The following is an 18,952-nucleotide window of genomic DNA, read 5'->3' as shown; positions in this document are numbered from 1 at the left end:
AACATCTGAAAACATAGCGGCCCCTGGCATAGCCTATCCAATGAATTTCAGTGTTCCATCTGGCTGTCCAATCAAAACTGCGCAACAAAGTGTGACTGTGTCACAACATAACAAGATTCTATAGGTGTGTGACACTGAAAATGTGTCATGTTTGTTATATGTCACCTGTACAAGGGTTATGCGATATATATCAGGCTTGAGAGAGCTCTGGCAGCGAATCTAAACAGGGGTGCCACCAAAGATTTTGGACCCCATAAAAAGATCTCTAATTGAGCCCCACCACTGCAGAAAATCTTGTGCTCTAATATTTTTTGAGGGCCCCAGTCAGTCAGGGCCCTTGAATCATCCTAACATTTCTCCCCCATATGGCACCCCTGCTCTACCAATACAATTACCTGGAGCTCAGGAACCAAACTGAGGATGTCTTAAAATAGGAATGGGCATGTGGACCATTTCACACATGCAATTAACATGTGGAGGAGTCATTAGCGAGGGCTGCTGTCATGTTAATGTCAGTCACATCAATTATGTTCTTTGCCACATGGTAGTAATTACAATTCTATTTAAGTACATTTCAAACAACATAAAATACTCATTATGACTTAAAAAAAATAGCACAAAAACAACAGGTGAAAGGGTGGAGGATGGAGGGATTTCAAAGACCCTGTCACATGAAAATGTTTTAATATATATATATAATGTTTGTATTAATGTAATAAATATGACCATGGTATACAGTACAGTAAAACAGTTGCTATTCTATAAAATATTTTTTTTGTCCTGAAAAAAGGGGGCAGAAAACGTTATTTTTCTTGCCACTGCTGGAAGATTGGCATTAAACCTTTTAGATGTGATCAACGAGATAACTTTCATAGAATCTTTTTTTTTTTCTTCACCAATCAGTCTTGATGAAAGTGTGCTAATGTGCCCGCTTATCACTTTGCCTACACTGATTATACCACTGGGACTGTGCAGGGATGGCTGCATAAGTAACTGCATGGGTATGCCAAACTGGAAGAATAATGGAAATGAAAAATATTCTTTGTTACTTTTTAAAAATATTATTACTAAGGCCCAGGTTATTTAGGGCCTCAATGAGTCAGGTGAGTATAATTCCAGGGCTGAACATTTTTGTAATCTTTCTTTATCATTTTAAGAAATGTGTCATGTTTAATGTTGTACTAGTCAGGTTCGCTTCTTTATTTGCACACTACTGTGGGACCCGAATAGCAATTTGAACAAAAGACACAGCAGTAGTGAAATATTGTCACCAAGGTAAAAAATGTGGACTTTATTACTGATAGTGGAAATAAAATGAACTAGCAATCTATCTAACTTGGTCAAATAGCGAGGAAATTAAATGAACTAACAAGCTATCAAACATGTTAAATAGCAAGGAAATTAAATTAACTTGCAAGATATCTAACTTGGGGCGGCATGGATGGTGCAGTGAGTAGCGCTGCCGCCTCACAGCAAGGAGGTCCTGGGTTCGAATCCTAGTCAGCTGGGGCCTCTCTGTGAGTTTGCATGTTCTCCCCGTGTCTGCGTGGGTTTCCTCCGGGTACTCTGGTTTCCTCCCACAGCCCAAAGACATGCAGGTTAGGCTGATTGGAGAGTCTAAATTGCCCATAGGTATGAGTGTGTGAGTGAATGGTGCGTGTGCCCTGCGATGGACTGGCGACCTGTCCAGGGTGTATTCCTGCCTTTCGCCCAATGTATGCTGGGATAGGCTCCAGCCCCCCTGCAACCCTGTTCAGGATAAGCGGTTTAGGATAATGAATGAATGAATGAATGAATGAATGATATCTAACTTGGTTAAATAGCAAGCTACCCAGATCCTCCCCATTTTGATTTGCCAAACTGACAGTTTCAGAACCCGCTCCAGAGGCACTGACATGTGGTGATGTTCTTCTGGCTGGGATTAACTAATGTAAGCTTGTGCATGTGCTGCTGAATTCCTGTTTTCGCAGATAACTGACAACTCGGATGATAAAACTGTGAGGCCTAAAGTGTCTGTACGACACCGAGGCGACCAAATCAGTCAGTCAGGTACTGCTAAAGGTAAGCTGGGATGTTATGGTATTTGGGGAGACTGTGTGTGGTTACAAATTGGATTTTGGTTGTGGAATTCACATTTCCCTGTCTGTGTCACCCTAGATATCAGCCTACAATTTTAGTCAGGACCGCAGTTGGAACACACGGATTGACTATATATCATGTAACACTGCGGCCCCCAGGTCCCAGTAGATCCGATGCTGGCCCTCCGGCCCCGGGCCCCGGCTACGTTCAGGTGGGCCGGCGGCCCTCCTGCCACGGATCCGGCGGAGACAGGGGAAACGGCGCCCCCCGGAGGCCCAGAGGGGTCACGCTCAGGAGCAGGGAGCCCACGCAAACCCAAACTTTTGACAGAGACGATGGGCTGGATGCCGGGGCCCCGGAGGAGGCGCCATCGGAGCCATTTCGGGAGGGAGGAGACCGCAGGGGCGTGGCCACTGGGAGGGCGGAGGGTGCTGTCCGGGTAACAGAGCCAGAGAGGTACGAAGGGGGCTGAGACGGAGGAGGGCAAACTGCCTGCGCTTGACATGGCACTGCGGCAGAGAGCCGGGCAGGCATATAATGTTCTTTTGCAGTAACCAATGAATCATCTCCAACTATTTTAAACGTCAACACGAGAGGCTTGTTTGTGCAATTTTGCAAAGCTGTGATGGTATAGTTTTGAATCACCGGCCATGATTACAGTGTTTTCCATGAAAAACTATTCTTGCTGTTCTAAAAAAAAAAAAAGGGAGTCTTTTCATATTTTAGATTGTACATATTATTATAATTACATATAAAGGATATAGGAATTACAGAGCCAGGCAATGAGAAGTGTCATTATTGCTATTAAAAAAAGAAGTAGAAACAGCAAAGGCCATGTGTGATCACATCCAGTTATTGGTAGCCAGCTTGGTTGCCTAAAACATGCAAGAATAGACGAGTATTTACACCAATCATACACTTTTGGTAAAGATAAACCAGACACATACTGTTACATGCTAAATAATGTGCTTTAACTGGATGAGCCAACCATCAGTGCCTGCTGGGGGTCTTGTGTTTATTTGGTCTGCACATGGTTGATTGGTTCTCAAGTCTCAATTCTCAACGTGGAGTTCTCTGGAACACACATGCTCGCTGTCTTTAGCCATGGGGATGTGGCTGTGCAGTGTGATTAGTGCAGTTTAATTGTGTGTTTAAATACGGTATTTTATCATTGATAATAATCTCAATGTAATAACAATTCCACATCTTTAGTGTTTCTGACAGGATTGAGATTGTACCATCCGACCGAAATCTTGTCACCAAGGAAACTCGACCAGGCACGTGTGGAGAGTTGCAGACGAAGGGAGAAGGACAAGTATCCCTTGCAAAGGATGAAGAGACCGGCTCTCGTGAGGACGTTGTCACAGCAACAGAGCAGAATAAGAACAGGGCCATGGAGGCTGGCTCTCTGGACTGTGACCCAAAACAGGAGGCCAAACTTGTTCCGGGTCTCTCTCAGAGTGAGCCGGTCCCATCCAGGCCTCTGGAGATGATCCAGTCCAAACCGGGAGGGCTTGGGGAAGTCTGTGAGGCAAGCAGAAGTATCGAAAGACAAACAGGCACTGCAAGGGGCACCTCAGCTGGCAGGAAGGCCTTAACCACAGGTGGCCTAGGGGGAAATCCAGAGGCACAGCTGCAGGTCATTGGTGAGTTTCTTATAACAATCCATGAACCTCTTGCTATTTGCCAGTACAATAAATCAATTAAATCAATAAATAAATAAAACAGTCAAGAGAAGCCATCCACAATTAGAGTTGTTTTATTAGCCTGGGTAGTTACCATGGCAATCAAACCATTCTGCACTATGCTCGCACTGGGGGTGCCCTGGTAACAGCTGCTGGGCTCCAGGGATCTACAGCACTGCCATTTCTTCTTCCTTGGTCATACGTCATTTGGCAATCAACAAATTCAATTTTTGTTTTCTTGGTTATTTTCTTCCCCTAGATGACTGTCCCCCTTTGCCTGCTCCCTTTGAGCACCGAATCGTTAGCGCAAAGCTGGTGCCCATGAGCACTTATTACACCATCAAGCCTGATGAAGTGCTGGGAGGGTAAGTGAGGCCAGCCGCACTAATGACACGCAGGCTCTCCACAGTTTCTCCTGCAACAGAGACACGCAGTGTCACCTGCTACTTTTAACTGTCCATCCGTTTAACACTGTTAATGAAGAGAGCAGTCAGGGCCAAGCGTTCTGACTTTATGGGGACTTTTATGACCTCTCGGATTGGCGGAATGGATATGAGGTAGGAATAGGTCTATACAGTATTTGGTGAGATTTCAGCAGTGAGATCAGCCACTTTGAAAAGCTATTTGAATATGGTGGGTGAGAACATAGCCTTCCAACAAGTGTGGCTATAAATGCAAGTATAAATAACATAATTTAAACAATCAATCAAAGATAATAGACACTGTGATATCAAACACATTTTCTTCTGTTGAGAGTTTCCCATTTACATCCATAAACCAGAAATGTTCTTGTACTGGCCAATACTGGGGGATTGGGTATTGGGCTCTGAAGATCTTGCTTATGATTTCCTCAACAAGGCTATTTACATAAAATGTTTTCTATTCCTTCACCACTCAGCAGAGATGAAAAATCAACTCATTGTATGAATGTGTTAATGTGCCTGCTTGTCACCAACACTGACAGTACATTAAGGCCGTGGGGGTATCATGGCTTGTTGGACAGGAGCTGCGTGGTCATGTCAAATTTTATATAAATATAGTCAAATCTAGCTGTGCAGGCAGGAACACTTTGTTGCATCATATAGATATAATAACTAGCTAAGATATTTGGCTAAAGCTACGCTGTAAAAGAGGAGCACTGAGCATTACCAAGTTTAAAACAAATGGCATGGTATGACCTCCTCGTTAGAGCTTTTAATGAGCTATCTAGCAACCTAGCAAATTCAATTTTTGAAATTGGAAACTTGGTGGGTTTGGCTTGATGGCAAACTGGCTGTTTAGCAACTAATGACCAATTTTCCAGATACCCTTAGCTTTTTCTTCTTGGTAGATAGCTACCCAGACAGCAAATTATGTTACATGATGATTTTTTTGACTGACTGTTCCAATTCTGGAAGGTGGCAGCACTGGCTATATTCTAATCATAGAGATTGACTAGCATTGTCTCATACATGTACTGCCAAATCTCTGCAATAAAATGTATTCAGTTAGTTTTGGTGTTAGAGCTGTAACTAGCTAATGGTTACTGTGAGTGTTTAGGCAGCTCTCTGTATCAAAATAATATATATATATATATATATAAATATGCATTACAGAAGAACACACCCATCTGTCCTGTTCAGAAATATTTTACTTTCCATCAAAGTGATAAAAAACTCAGAAAAGGCAAGTATACCCTATAGCTTAATGAACACTGATGAAGTTAATGAACTATCGTGACCCTCTTAAAAGCTATTTATATTTCTAATCCATGGAAATTAAAGAAAGTACACATGGATTGAAAGTCAAACAAGAATATTATTTAAGTGACTGAGTGCACCTGGTACATTGTTGCACAGTGTGTAATGTATCCATACACACAAAACAACCATAAATGAATAATTTCAGTAAACTCAACTAAGGATGGAGACCAACAATAAATGGGAATCATGTGTCAGTAGGGTGCAAGAATGCTTAAACAGCAAATAAATTTGATCCATGCGTTTTCCATACAAAAACTGTGTAAAGGCAAATTGTGCGCATTTCAATGGTGGGGCAAGTCCTTCTTCAGCCTAGACAGAATGGGCTGTGGGATCTGAGGCACATACAGATTTGTTTTTTTAAGTATCATTGTGTTTATATTCCCTCCATGTGGCAGATTGAGGCGACACTGCCTGCTGAACTCGTTAGTTATTAATGAGGACCCTGAGGCTCCTGAATCTATTACAGTAGTACTGTAGCTGTGAGATGTTGTGTTTTGTGCTTTGTTCTCTCCCTATTATATTTATGTGTGTGTGTGTGTGTGTGTGTGTATGCATATGTGCATAAACGTGTGTGTCTGAATGTGTGTGCGCGCCTGTACGTGTGTATGCACATGTGCGTGGGTATGCGCGTGTGCGTGTGTACGTGTATATGCGCGTGTGCGTGGGTATGTGTGCGTGTGCGCGTGTGCGTGTATATGCGCGTGTGCGCATGTACGTGTATATGCGCGTGTGTGTGTGTGCATGTGTATGCGCGTGTGCACATTTCTGCGTGTTTCCTCAGTGGGCGCTTTGGCCATGTCCACAAGTGTACTGAGCGAACGTCGGGGCTGACTCTGGCAGCAAAGGTGATTAAAGTGAAGGGGATGAAGGACAGGGTGAGTGCAGCTGGGCCTGCCTGTGCCCCTCTTTGCCTTTTCTGTCAACATTATTTATGAATGAGCATTTTCCACAACACCTCCCTGCCCCATTAGTCCCGCCCACAAGGCTGGTATGTTTCCCATTCCACTTCTTCCAGCACACATTCACAAAACTTGGTGAATGGCCCATACTCTAGGCCCATACTCCTCCCACATGGTAAAAGCAAAGGCTCTGGCAATGGTAAATGTTTCAATGGTAAATGGTTGGCATTTATATAGCGCCTTAATCCAAAGCGCGGTACAATTGATGCTTCATATTCACCCATTCATACACACACTCACACACCAACGGCGATTGGCTGCCATGCAAGGCACCAACCAGCTCATCAGGAGCATTTAGGGGTTAGGTGTCTTGCTCAGGGACACTTCAACACACCCAGTGCAGAATCGAACCGGCAACCCTCCAACTGCCAGACGACTGCTCTTACCGCCTGAGCCAATGTCCCCCTGATTCTGAGAAATAAACTGAAACTACAGTGTGATACATTGAAGGGCTAAACTCAATTTAGAATGTCCATTTCTGTGGCTTTCTTTCAAAAGATAACTCTAGGTCTTCCACTCATCACTATTCATCTAATCTCTGACAACATCAGTCTCTGTTTCAATAAAAGACCTTAAAAAAGGGTAATCACATTTGGGTAATAGGCTTTAGATTTTTTCTGCTCATGTTGTTCTTTGCCTCTTCTCTTTAATGCAGGATGAAGTCAAGAACGAGATCTGCGTCATGAACCAATTAGACCACGTCAACCTGATCCAGCTCTATGATGCCTTTGAGTCACGTACTAATCTGACACTTGTTATGGAGTAGTAAGTCCAAAGTTTTATTATTTACACTGGGAAAAAAAGTACAGTTGGGTGCAGAAATTTGGGCACCCCTTGTTACATTGAATCTGTATGTGATTGAAAGCAAACCTGAGACCCTCAAGATAGAAAATTTTGATTGAAAATGTATTTGGTGAAGATAAATATGAATATTTAACAAATATGTCACAAGACGGATATCCCCACTTGCTGGTTAATACCTTGGCAATGCATTGTACATAAGTTTGATGAAGAAAGGTTAGTTCTGGTAAAAAAAAGCAACATATGTATGTCCTTTGTCTTGGCTTGCTTTGCTGTGACACTGCTGCAGGGGATCTATATAGAGCACTCGAGTATGGCGTGTACAGTTTGAGACTGTACTATTTACTCCAACACCCCTATACACTGAAACCGATTTGACAACAAATCTTACAACACTGTTTTCTGTCCTGCAATGCTTGCATCTACATCTGCTTGCATCTGTAACTCTGCTTGTCCCAGCAACCATTGTTTTCATGTTCATTTTGGAAACTAGCAGGATTTGCTTGAGCGGTATAATTATGGCAAAATAGGGCTTGCAAAGAAAATTTCTTCAAGAAAATGGTCTACTTCAGCATCAGTTATTGTGACATGCAGCGTACAAACCCTTTCCCTCAGGACACATTACAAAGGAATGCTTCTCAGGGGAAGCCAATTAACATCTGAAAATTGAGCAAATTGCTCTGTCAAATGGCCTTTTCCGACAGATCACATTTGCATTCCCTTGGATCTTTCCTGTTTTCTGCTTATGACTCAGTGTAGTGTGATTGATCCCAACATTCCTACTTTGCAGTGTGGAAGGCGGTGAGCTGTTTGACCGGATTGTTGATGAGAATTACCAGCTGACAGAACTGGACACCATTGTGTTCATGCAACAGATCTGTGAGGGCATGTATTACCTCCACCAGCAGTACATTCTCCACCTAGACCTCAAGGTATGTCTCCACTGCCAGTATACAGTATTCTCTGCCTGCAGCTAAAAGTGGAGGAGAAACTCCCAATTTAATCTCCAAGGTTTACTTGCATGTGTTTCTTAAGAAAAACAGACTTAATCCTTGCCAATACCTCATCCGGCCGATTTAATATTTACAACAGGAAATTGCCCATGGCTTTAGCTCAAGAGATACCATTGGCTTTTTGGTTGTTCCATCGATCATTGTTTCGATTTCATTTTAGCAATTGTAAGAAATGCTCTTCATTCTACCCCTACCGCCTAGTCTGCCCTCCAAAATCACACCACCTGATAAAGATGAGCAAGAAAGGAAAAACAACACAATTAATAGGCTGTATTGTGTGTGGTAATTGTGTATTCTTCTGTGCTAATACAATTGCTCAGAGATTTTGTTTAGAGAGTAACTATAGATGTGCTGTATTGATTCACAGCCCTTTGCATCCCTTAGTGAGGGTAACGCTAGTCATATTTTATACTGCTTTATGAGATGAGGGAGTACACTGAGAGGGATCTTTAGCAATTCCTCCATAAGGAATCTTTCCACATACTATAGACTAAACATGTGGACTGCCTACTTTAATTCAAACCACACATTTTAAATTAGGTTCATGTCTGGCGACTGAGATGGCCATTGCATTTATAGTAAATTAACTATTTATTGATTGATTTTGAAGTATGCTTGATGTATGAAGATTCTTCAGGATCCATCTCTGGCCAAGTTTGAGCTTTTGGGTAGGGGAATGCCAGGTTTTCGGTTAAAAATCATCATACCTTCTGGGGGTCATGGTACTATTAACTTAAAAAAGAACCCCAGAACTATTAGATGCAAAACAAATCCATAACGTCAAAGAGCTTCCACCAAATGTATCCTTTGGTGTGATGTCCTTTAGTTCTGTACACGGCCAAAAAGTTCAAGTTTTGTCCAATCTGACCAATTTTCAATTACTGTAACATACCTTTTTTAATTAAACAAAATATCTTGAGCAATAGTATTTGTAAAAAAAAAAATCAAATAGCTCCCAATTTTTTAGCAGACAAGATACCTTATATTTATCCATTTATTGTTTTCCCAGCCAGAAAATATCCTGTGTGTAAGCACTACTGGCAACCAGATCAAGATAATTGACTTTGGACTGGCTAGAAAGTAAGTTTACTCTAAGCTCTGCCCCTCTCTGACCTCTGATTTCTGAACTGCTGTAACTGTGGCATCAGATGTAAAGGATCTGAAATGTTGCATAGTTTACTCTGCAACACGGTGCTTACACGGTGACTATTTGTGAAAAGTAAATTTAAGAGCACAGTATTTAATAACATGCTTCATAGGTTGAACATGACAAAGATCAGTTTGTCTTTTTGTGAGGTACCGGCCACGAGAGAAGCTGAAAGTGAACTTTGGGACCCCAGAATTTCTGGCTCCTGAAGTGGTCAACTATGAGTTTGTTTCATTCCCGACAGACATGTGGAGTGTAGGAGTTATTACATACATGCTGTGAGTATCATTTGCCTGGAATGCACATTAGCAGCTTTTGCCAAAATTACATGAAAGAAGCAATGATTTTGACTGATGATCTAACTATCAGACTGTACACTCACTGGGCACTTTATTTGGAACATTTTTACTTTATTACACCTACTTATTAATGTGATTATCTATTCAGCCAAGTGTGGGGCAGCAGTGCAATGCATGCAATCATGCAGATACAGGTCAGGAGCTTCAGTTAATGTTCTCATCAACCATCAGAATGGGGAAGAAATGTGATCTAAGTGACTTTGACCATGGAATGATTGTTGGTGGCAGACAGGGTGGTATGAGTATCTCAGAAACTGATCCCCTGGTATTTTCACGCACAAAAAAAATAATCCAGTGAGCAACAGTTTGTTCTACAGACACAAACGCCTTGTTAATGAGAGACGTCAGAGGAGAATGGCCAGACTGGTCAGAGCTGACAGGAAGGTGACAGTAACACAAATAAGCACACATTGCAACAGTGGTATGCAGAAGAGCATCTCTGAACACACAACGCATCATAACTCTAAGTGGATAGGCTACAGCAGTAGAAGTCTAAAAAATAAGTATAATAAATACCCAATAAAATTCTCACTGGTCACACAATTGCAATCTTGTGGAGGGAAGTGGAAAAATAAAATTGCGGATCAGAACATAACAAGTGGGCATCTGTCGTGTCAGCCGCGTTCTTTCTCAGAGCCACTGTGATTCAATTAAACTTAATCTAACAGCTGTTGCAGGAGATTTAAGACTCACAAAGAGGCACATATCTCATTCCATACCTAGTCAGTTGACCTGAATTGCTGGTGCTAGCCCACCATGCTCATTACAGCAATTATTATTATTTGTTTGTGTTCAGTTTACAACAGATGTGCACTTTCTTTAACACCTTAATTATCACCCCTTTTCTTAACAAAAGCTTGAAAATGACATGCCCAAAATAAAATGCCTACTATTCTTGAAAACCTCTTTGGGGTTTGTGCTCCAAGAGTCAGACTTACTCTCAGTATTACTCTAAGTTACAGAAGCTCAAAAACAGTGGAAGTGGAGGATTTCTTTCTCACTGAACAGGTTTTCTGTTTTTGAGTGGACAGATTATTGTGGTGGTGTCTGGCACACACCAGCCACAGCCAAAACACTGGATACATCCCCTTTAAAATTTGATGATAATATCACCAAAAATGAGTATTCTGCATGCATATTGAAAATACTACAGTTTCGTTAAGCAGGCAAAAAAGTACTGCGTTGTTTTATGCAATGATACATCGTTGGATACATAATGTAATTTGCTAAAATGCTTTGTAGTCCTCACTTCAATAACATGCCCATAGCCTGTTCTTTGATGAGCTGAAGTTATACTGAATTTTCTATCACGTGGATGTGGGTAACGTATTTTCTCTACAACTACATTACACATACTGGTCAGAGACAGTCTTACTTGGGCTCATCATGTCGGGAGAGAGCCTATACGTAGATAATATAAATTCTATATACAAGAACTTGTAGTATGTGGTTTTCCAAGATTCAAAGAAGGTGAGGCCCCCCACAATTGTTTTACCACCCACGTTACAAAATATGGAACAGTTGTCGCTAAAGCAATGGCATCTTTAAATAGGTTATAGATAGAACTGTGACGCTTTCAAACGGTATATCCAGTTTTTAACGCTTTTCAAAAGGTATGTCCTGTTACCATAGTGATTGAAAATCCCTAACAAAAGGAATGAATGCTGGGCCAGTAAGTCGTAACTAGATAGTTTCCCTTTCTTGTTCAGAAATAATGCTAGCTTAAAGCACTGACAACAATCATCTATATAAATCATGAGGGTGAAGATGGGCACTGAAAGATATTTTGCTAGTTGTGACTCACAAATCTCTCCCAGTCTTAGCGGTTTGTCCCCTTTCCTTGGGGACAATGATACTGAAACGATGAATAATATCCTGCACTCCAACTGGGACTTTGATGCAGAAGCCTTTGAGAATGTCTCTGAGGAAGCCAAAGACTTTGTCTCCAGGCTATTGATCCCTGAGAAATGGTATTTATCCTTTTACCTCCTCTTTTCTTCTCCACTTTCCAACACCACACAATTTCCTCTCTCAATGTTGTAGAAGGTTACAGCTCCTAACATCATCAGAGCATCTAAGCAATACCCCATATTCTTTCTTAAGTACTTCTCCAAAGACAGGCCATTAACACTTAGCTTTCACTTGATGTTTACAAGGCACTAGGTCTAGGTGTGTGATAGGGAGAACATTATAGGTGAGGTTCCAGCACTGATATTTGTTCCAAGATTAATACGGGCCTTTTCTGTACGTTGAGGCCCAAACTCATACTTGCACATCAAGGTCTAAAATCTCTGCTTCAGGAATGGAGAATGTAGAGTTTAAAAACTTACATGTTTTTGACACTGACATCTAATCGGATAACATTAGACAAAGCTCTTCCCTAATCTTGGGGTGCATTCATGGTTTAGTTGGTTTCAACTATTGTTCAAGCGGGACAAAGACACCAATTGTTATACAGCAGATACTGAGAGCACAATAAATATTGAAGCTTCTATAGGCTGTTTAGTCTTCTAGGTGAGCTGCATGCCAGTTGAATTTTAATTGGCACAGGCATACCCCAGATGCAGAGATGACAGATGGACCAGATCAATTTGGGAATGTAAAACTTGAGAAATCATTGAAATCACTGAAAAATTAGTTTTAAATGAAAAGATTAAGGTCAATACAGCACATCTTGAATTTGAACATGGGTGTTTGACATGGGTGAATTTGAACATGGGTGTTTGACGTGTGAATTTGCTCATGGGCGTTTGAGTTTGTTGCTCCAGCTGTTATCTTTGTCCTCCAATAATTGCTAAAGGGATTCTAAAAGTTGTTTTTTTGGTCACGTTGGATTTATGATATCAACAGTACTATTTGTGTTGTATTAATTATTTGCCTGATCTGAGGTTAGGTAAACAGAAACGGCCCGAGACCTGAGAATTATTATTACTACTCATTTACTTTTTTTGGGACTAATTTCCCAAGCTTAAATCTTGCAACCCCCCGCCACCCCCACCCCCACCCTCACCCTCACCCTCACCCCATCCCCCAAAACAGCAGCCGCCTCAGTGCATGGGGCTGCCTGAAGCACCGCTGGCTCAGTCACCTGGAAGAGAGGGCCAAGATGCTGCGGGTCCAGCTGAAGTCTCAGCTCCGTCTGCAGCGCTATCTGGCCGCTCACAGGCAGTGGAAGGTGAGGAGGCGCTCCAGTAAGGGTCACACTTCACCATGAGGGTACATGAATCGCCATTAACTAATGTAATGCTGGGGTGTCTCGGTGGCGCAGCCTGTAGAGCACTGACCGCATGCTCATTGCGAGCCGCGACGTCGCCGGTTCGAATCCGACGGTCCGACATTTGTCGCATGTCTTCCCCTCTCTCTCGCTCCCATTCTTCCTGTCTCTCTATACTATATACTGTCCAATAAAGCTGAAAAAGGCCTAAAAAATATCTTTTAAAAAAAACTAATGTAATGCTTAGCTTCATTGCTTAGATACATTCATTAAGCGTTCAATTGATGCAATTAGTTATTGTATTTGTTAAATACTAATGTATCAGTTACATGAACATTTATACATTAGCAAACCCCAGGATAAACGTATAATTAGTTAACCATTAACAGATACATTAACCATCGACGGATACATTTTCCCGGAACAAATCTTTCCACAGAAACACTTTCACGCAGTCGCTGCGGCAAACCGGCTGAGGAGGCTCTGGGAGAGGCGTTCGACTACCCAGGCAGACCAAGGAGGAGAGCCGGGAGAGAACGGAAACAGATAACTGCGACGCTAATGGCACCCCCGCAGTGTCACTATGGCAACGCATACCTTTTCTAGAGACCGTGCTTAAAATTCACATCAGCATTGAAGAATAAAATAATGTATACATAGCACTTTACTGCCCTACACAGTATCATGCCGTTTTGTTATGCAGATTTGTTACAGGTGTTGTGTAGAATGCTGGCGTATAGGCTTTGGTGCTTAATTTATTTTTTCAAGAGATTCTAAATATATACTAAATCTTAATTGTGCATACATTAGTATTTTAATGGGGACACGTGAACACACGTTGTCTACAGTGAAGTACCTGCATCAAGTACTCATATTTTTCTCCAGGAGAAGGAATACATCAGCTCTTTAGATACATTAAGTTTGTTACAACTTATAACTGAATGAATACAACAAAAAAAAACTTAATTGGAGACATTGTACCACAATATCAGGTATCCTCTCTCTCCTTCTGTGAAGGCTGATTTAACTTAGCTGCAGCATACTTTGGAACTGCACGTCATTTAAAAATGTTTAGCAATTGTAAAACTCCATACTCTTAAAAAATAATAATAATAAAGCGCACATTATGGCCAAAACCATTCTGAAGAAATATGTGTGCTTTTGCTGGAGCACAGTTCAGCTTGACAAAATGTCTCACGTGTCACTGTATTCTTTACCTCACCTCATGGAATCCCCTGTTACAAATCTCTTGTATTTCTGTATTTATCTACATCCATGCCTCCAATGCAAAGTGCACAATGCAGTCAACATGGTATAGCTACAATTATGCAAATGGATCTACGATATATATATATATATATATATATGTATGTATGTATATATATATATATATATGTATATATATATATATATATATATACATATATATATATACATATATATATACATATAGATACATTATATACATATATATACATATATATACAAACACACACATCACAAGTCAGGCCATTTTCCACTGACAGCTGGCATTAACAAAACATTTGTCTGCAGAACTGCTGCTCACTGGATTTATTTCTGTTTTTTGCACCATTCTTTGCAAACTCTAGACTAGAGTGCATGAAAATCCCAGGAGATCAGCAGTTTCTGAGATACTCAAACCACCCTGTCATTCTAACCATCATTCCATGGTCAAAGTTACTCAGATCACATTTTTTCCCCATTCTGATGGTTCATGTGAACATTAACTGACCTTAGCTCCTGACCTGTATCTACATGATTGTATGCATTGCACTGCTGCCACACAATTGGCTGATTAGATAATCGCATGAATAAGTAGGTGTAAAAGTAAAAATGTTCCTACTAAAGTGCTATGCATACACGCAATTTAGTTATACCGTGTTGATGGGTATTTGCTTTGTCATGAAAACACTAAGGTTTCTACTGTAACCTGTGCTGAAACCATGTGCATGACAACAATGTATCAAAATAAAAACAGTTAATGAGAAACTGAATATTTTCAATTATTGCATCAAGTGTAAACCATCCACAGCTTGCACTTCATTTTCATCTTCAGTAGAACACATTGCACCTGCACAAAAACGACATGTTACGTTATGTTCATGCTGTGTTCATGAAGTAAACACAACGTGCTAATGGAAAGCGGATTTGTACGAAGTTATCCACATAGGAAAGGTTTAGAACAGCTCCTTTTACACACGTCAAGACACAAGAAAATCTGGTGACTCATTCTTTCAACTTAAAATTGTTTAATTCAACAACTATAAAGGACACCAAATGTTTCCCTGAATTCAATGAACAGGCAAATGGCTTTCCCAAGATGTACTCTAACTACCTCAAACCATCGTGAAAGATGGCATTAGCCCAAATGCTGAATGGAAAGGAAACCGCTTGAGATCTAGCACATCAATTTTAATGCTGGATGCAAGCACTTATAAAATAAAATTACAATTAAAAAAATACAAAATATATGTACATCACAATTGCAATTTCCGATAAAAAGGATTGAATAATTCACCACTGTGCAATTCCGATCATGAATTCCATTACTATAATGAAACCACAATTAGCTTTGACCTTAGCTACACTTTAGGTCAAACTTGGCACATCACCCTTCAAACACAAAAAATGAATAAACTAGACATTTAAAGGTAAAATAGGTAAGATTTTTGTGTTAAAGCATTGTTACAAGACCATTGTAAATCGCTTCCTATCTTTGAAAAAGGCTCTCTGACATGTTGACTCACCCTCTGCCTGCCTGTGTTTATAATCCATAAATTTGGGTTTGAAAAGATGCAGTTGACAGGCCGGCACTCTGTACTGAAACATCATATAGCTGTACAATAATTCAAACTCATTGGTTGAAAATTGGTTCTAATTGCCACAACCAATGGCGTTTCAATGTCAGCGCATTCACAGAGAAGGGAAGAGATTGTTGCTGCTATTCCTCTCTTGACCATTAGAAGTCCGAAATTACCTATTGTACCTTTAACTTAAAAAGCACAAATTAAAATTATGGAAAGTTATGCGTCCATTTTCCTGGCCTTCAATGCGTTTTCCAGAATTCTCCTCTTCCATTCTTCATAGTCTTCTTTTTCACATGTTTCTTGGTCACATTTCTGTTGCTTCGGGGAAGTTAATGGCTCGTCCTCTGGGAGTACAAAAATAAATAAATAAAAATTGAATTGTCTAATTTAAACCATTATACAATAAAAGGAATGGAAAATGCTGCCATCAGTTACTCTCTATGTTTAAAAGGATTAACCTTACCTTGTTCTTCCTGCTCAAAGAGCTCTCGCAGTGCTTTTGGCCTTTTCTGAAGCGTCCTGGATGACTCCTTATGTGGACTTGTCTCACCTACATCAGGGAAAACCAGCAGTGAGGCTTTTAATCATGTCAGCATGGAGAACACAACAGCACCTCAGGCATTTAAAAGCAGCCCCTTCTCTGCACACACGCTCAAGCACAATTTTCAAAGGAACATTAAGTTTACAACTAAAAAAAAATGCAAGCAAGGCATCATCACTTTTCAATAAATTACCATTTTTTTGCATAGAATTTTGCCAATAAGCATAGAATCATTTCTGTTGTAAGTAGGTGCAGTACAAGTGGAATAAACAACTCCAACCTGAGCAGATGTATGAAAACAATTTAATTAAAACATTAGAAACCACTTCAAGATGGGGGGGAAACAGCCCCTTGCCTGTCTTCAGGATTGCATAACCACCATCTTCATCATTTCATTTCATTTCATGTGCAGCACCAATCTCAGGCATGGGGCAGACAGAGCGACACAGTTCCATGAACCATCCATGTTAACCCAGTATCAGCTGACTTACTGCAGGCATCCTGCCCCAGCTTCTGCAGCTGGGCACACAGCCGGTCGAAGATCCCCCTTTTGGCTCCCGACGAGGCTGCCATTTTCTTGTCCACTTTGATTTTCATGCATCTGCAGGCAAATATATTGAACGTTTCAAGGATCACTGTACACACTAGGGGTGTCAAACTCCAGTCCTGGAGGGCCGCAGTGTCTGCTAGTGTTTGTGGTTTCCTTTCAATCTGCAGCCAATTAAGGCCTTGAGAACAAGGTGTGTGGACTTTAGCCAATGAAAGACTTAGAAATGTATCTCTCGTGCTGAAACACACCAAAAAGCAGCAGACACTGCAGCCGTCCAGGACTGGAGTTTGACACCACTGCTGTACACCCTCAATTCTGAATCCCCAATGCCCCTTGACACACTATCAATAGCTCAGCAATGTTCTTACAACGTTTATCATTACATTCAAGCGCTAGTGTAAGATGAATACAATATTTCTCCCGCATTAAACCCAACGATTAACCTTGATAGTAACCGTGATTAGCTCCCCGTGGGACGGCATGGCACTCACTTGCAGGCAGCGAATAAGGCTGCTGTTGTGAACAGGGGTTTTGACAGGTCGATGTCCTGCTTCTGTGCTTCCGGGAGACTGTATTCATATCTAAAAAAAAAAAAAAAAAAAAAAAAATTTAAATTATTTATTCATTTAAAAACATGCACCGCTACCGAAGTGAATTTCCATAGGATTTGTGGCTTAGGAATTTAAGCCAGTCCCAGTGCATGCTGGAGACAGCCTGCTGTTCTAAACTGATATGACATCCCATATTGACAGTTGAGGACTTTTAAGTGTCCAGATCAAGACCGTGAATAGCACCAGTCAACATTATCAGGCTAGGCTACAGGAAATAGCTCACCTTTTCAACATCGTTGCGGCCGCCTTTACAGCCCCGGTGCATCCATACTGCACGGCCAGGTCCCGGAGTCCCAGACGTGATTCCAAGCCCAGCATACACTCCATAGACTTTAAATTGCTCTGATAACTTTTCTTATTTAACCCTGACAGTTTGACGACATATTCCTGTTGGACACGAAAAGGAGGACAACAAATAATCACAGATCAAGTTTATTTGTTTGACGGGACAGCTAGAGCTAGCGAGCCAGCCGGCCTCGGCCAGCTGAAACCGCGTAATGAAAGTTACAGTAACGTTATATCGACTTTGAAACAATCTTACTTTGTCCAGGGGAAATCTCATGGCCGTCGCGGCCAGGTCGAGGCATATGACAGCCTTACTTGTCACTGTTAAGTTTCTGAGTCCGGTGCATTTGACTTGGCACATCCTCACGTATTCCTCTGCTTGGCTGAAAACCACATTACAAAAGTGACACTTCGATAAGACCGTAAGTAAGCGATGTTCTTGATAAATTAAATCATCAACGCCTTCTCGCACCATCGTGCATTAGATCAATGGTAAAAACATCTGCAGACTTATTCACGTCGCGACCATCTTTTCCCACTCGCAACAGTTTAGCAACTTATTTCAAACGTTGATCAAAATCGGTATAATTAAATAATCCGCTACTCACCTCAATATTTTTGTCGACGTAATACCCATCTTTGCCGCAATTTTAATAAACATTCCCTTTTCCATTTTCAATCCTTGGTATGACTGCAACTACAACCGTTGTCTCGCTAACTTTTCCCGGAAAAAGAAATCTCGCGCCAAATGTAATAAATACCACCCCTACTTATACGTTGATTGGTCAGCTAAGTTGTTTTGTGCCTAACCATCACTTTTTTGTTTGGTTAAAAAAGACAGTTCCCGCGGAATACTGTTTCACGATTGGACAAAGGTGTCAGAAGGGGAGTGGATAAAGGGTCGCAGGCAGACGTAAATATCTAGAAATGGTAACGTTACATGCACAATTTTAACTGGAGAAAGATCTGCCCTCGATCAAATGAAATGTAGCAGCCATTAATGAAATACAAAAATACAATTGTATTGTTAATCACGGATTTTGGCGAGTGCTGTTTTTTTAAATGAAATATACAATCATATTGTTTCATACACATAAATGCACAACTATGAGTCACCTCGTTGAGTGAAAGTCAGTGA

General features: G+C 41.0%; 2 protein-coding genes across 2 annotated transcripts; one reads left to right on the top strand and one right to left on the bottom strand.

Moving 5' to 3' along the window:
• The first annotated feature begins 1,094 nt into the window (after positions 1-1,094).
• Positions 1,095-13,994, top strand: mylk3 (myosin light chain kinase 3). Its single transcript, XM_061245224.1, has 13 exons — positions 1,095-1,103; positions 1,971-2,049; positions 2,238-2,535; positions 3,304-3,725; positions 4,024-4,129; positions 6,288-6,381; positions 7,121-7,230; positions 8,057-8,198; positions 9,289-9,359; positions 9,576-9,704; positions 11,603-11,755; positions 12,825-12,960; positions 13,439-13,994. Exons 1-13 carry the CDS (start codon positions 1,095-1,097, stop codon positions 13,547-13,549), a joined length of 1,860 nt encoding a protein of 619 aa, XP_061101208.1. The 3' UTR covers positions 13,550-13,994.
• A 1,255-nt stretch (positions 13,995-15,249) lies between these two features.
• Positions 15,250-18,551, bottom strand: orc6 (origin recognition complex, subunit 6). Its single transcript, XM_061246743.1, has 7 exons — positions 18,423-18,551; positions 18,071-18,197; positions 17,753-17,916; positions 17,410-17,499; positions 16,860-16,969; positions 16,291-16,377; positions 15,250-16,171 (listed from the first exon to the last, which is right to left on the bottom strand). The coding sequence occupies exons 1-7, from the start codon at positions 18,485-18,487 to the stop codon at positions 16,044-16,046; spliced, it is 771 nt and encodes a 256-aa protein (XP_061102727.1). The 5' UTR covers positions 18,488-18,551; the 3' UTR covers positions 15,250-16,043.
• Positions 18,552-18,952: the final 401 nt, after the last annotated feature.

This window comes from Conger conger, chromosome 6, assembly GCF_963514075.1.
Source record: "Conger conger chromosome 6, fConCon1.1, whole genome shotgun sequence".
Classification (NCBI taxonomy): Eukaryota; Metazoa; Chordata; class Actinopteri; order Anguilliformes; family Congridae; genus Conger; species Conger conger.
Note: the sequence above shows the minus strand (reverse complement) of the source record. Positions and strands in the feature narration are given on the sequence as shown.

What these genes read in the sequence shown, in the direction of transcription:
- mylk3 (XM_061245224.1), top strand. An exon ending in CGGGTAACAGAGCCAGAGAG is followed by an intron (nt 2,536 to 3,303) that starts GTACGAAGGGGG and finishes TGTTTCTGACAG; the next exon opens with GATTGAGATTGTACCATCCG. An exon ending in TTCTCCACCTAGACCTCAAG is followed by an intron (nt 8,199 to 9,288) that starts GTATGTCTCCAC and finishes TTGTTTTCCCAG; the next exon opens with CCAGAAAATATCCTGTGTGT.
- orc6 (XM_061246743.1), bottom strand. Translation starts at nt 18,487, where the DNA reads ATGGAAAAGGGAATGTTTATTAAAATTGCGGCAAAGATGGGTATTACG. An exon ending in GCCTTATTCGCTGCCTGCAA is followed by an intron (nt 16,970 to 17,409) that starts GTGAGTGCCATG and finishes ATTTGCCTGCAG; the next exon opens with ATGCATGAAAATCAAAGTGG. An exon ending in CTTTGAGCAGGAAGAACAAG is followed by an intron (nt 16,172 to 16,290) that starts GTAAGGTTAATC and finishes TTGTACTCCCAG; the next exon opens with AGGACGAGCCATTAACTTCC.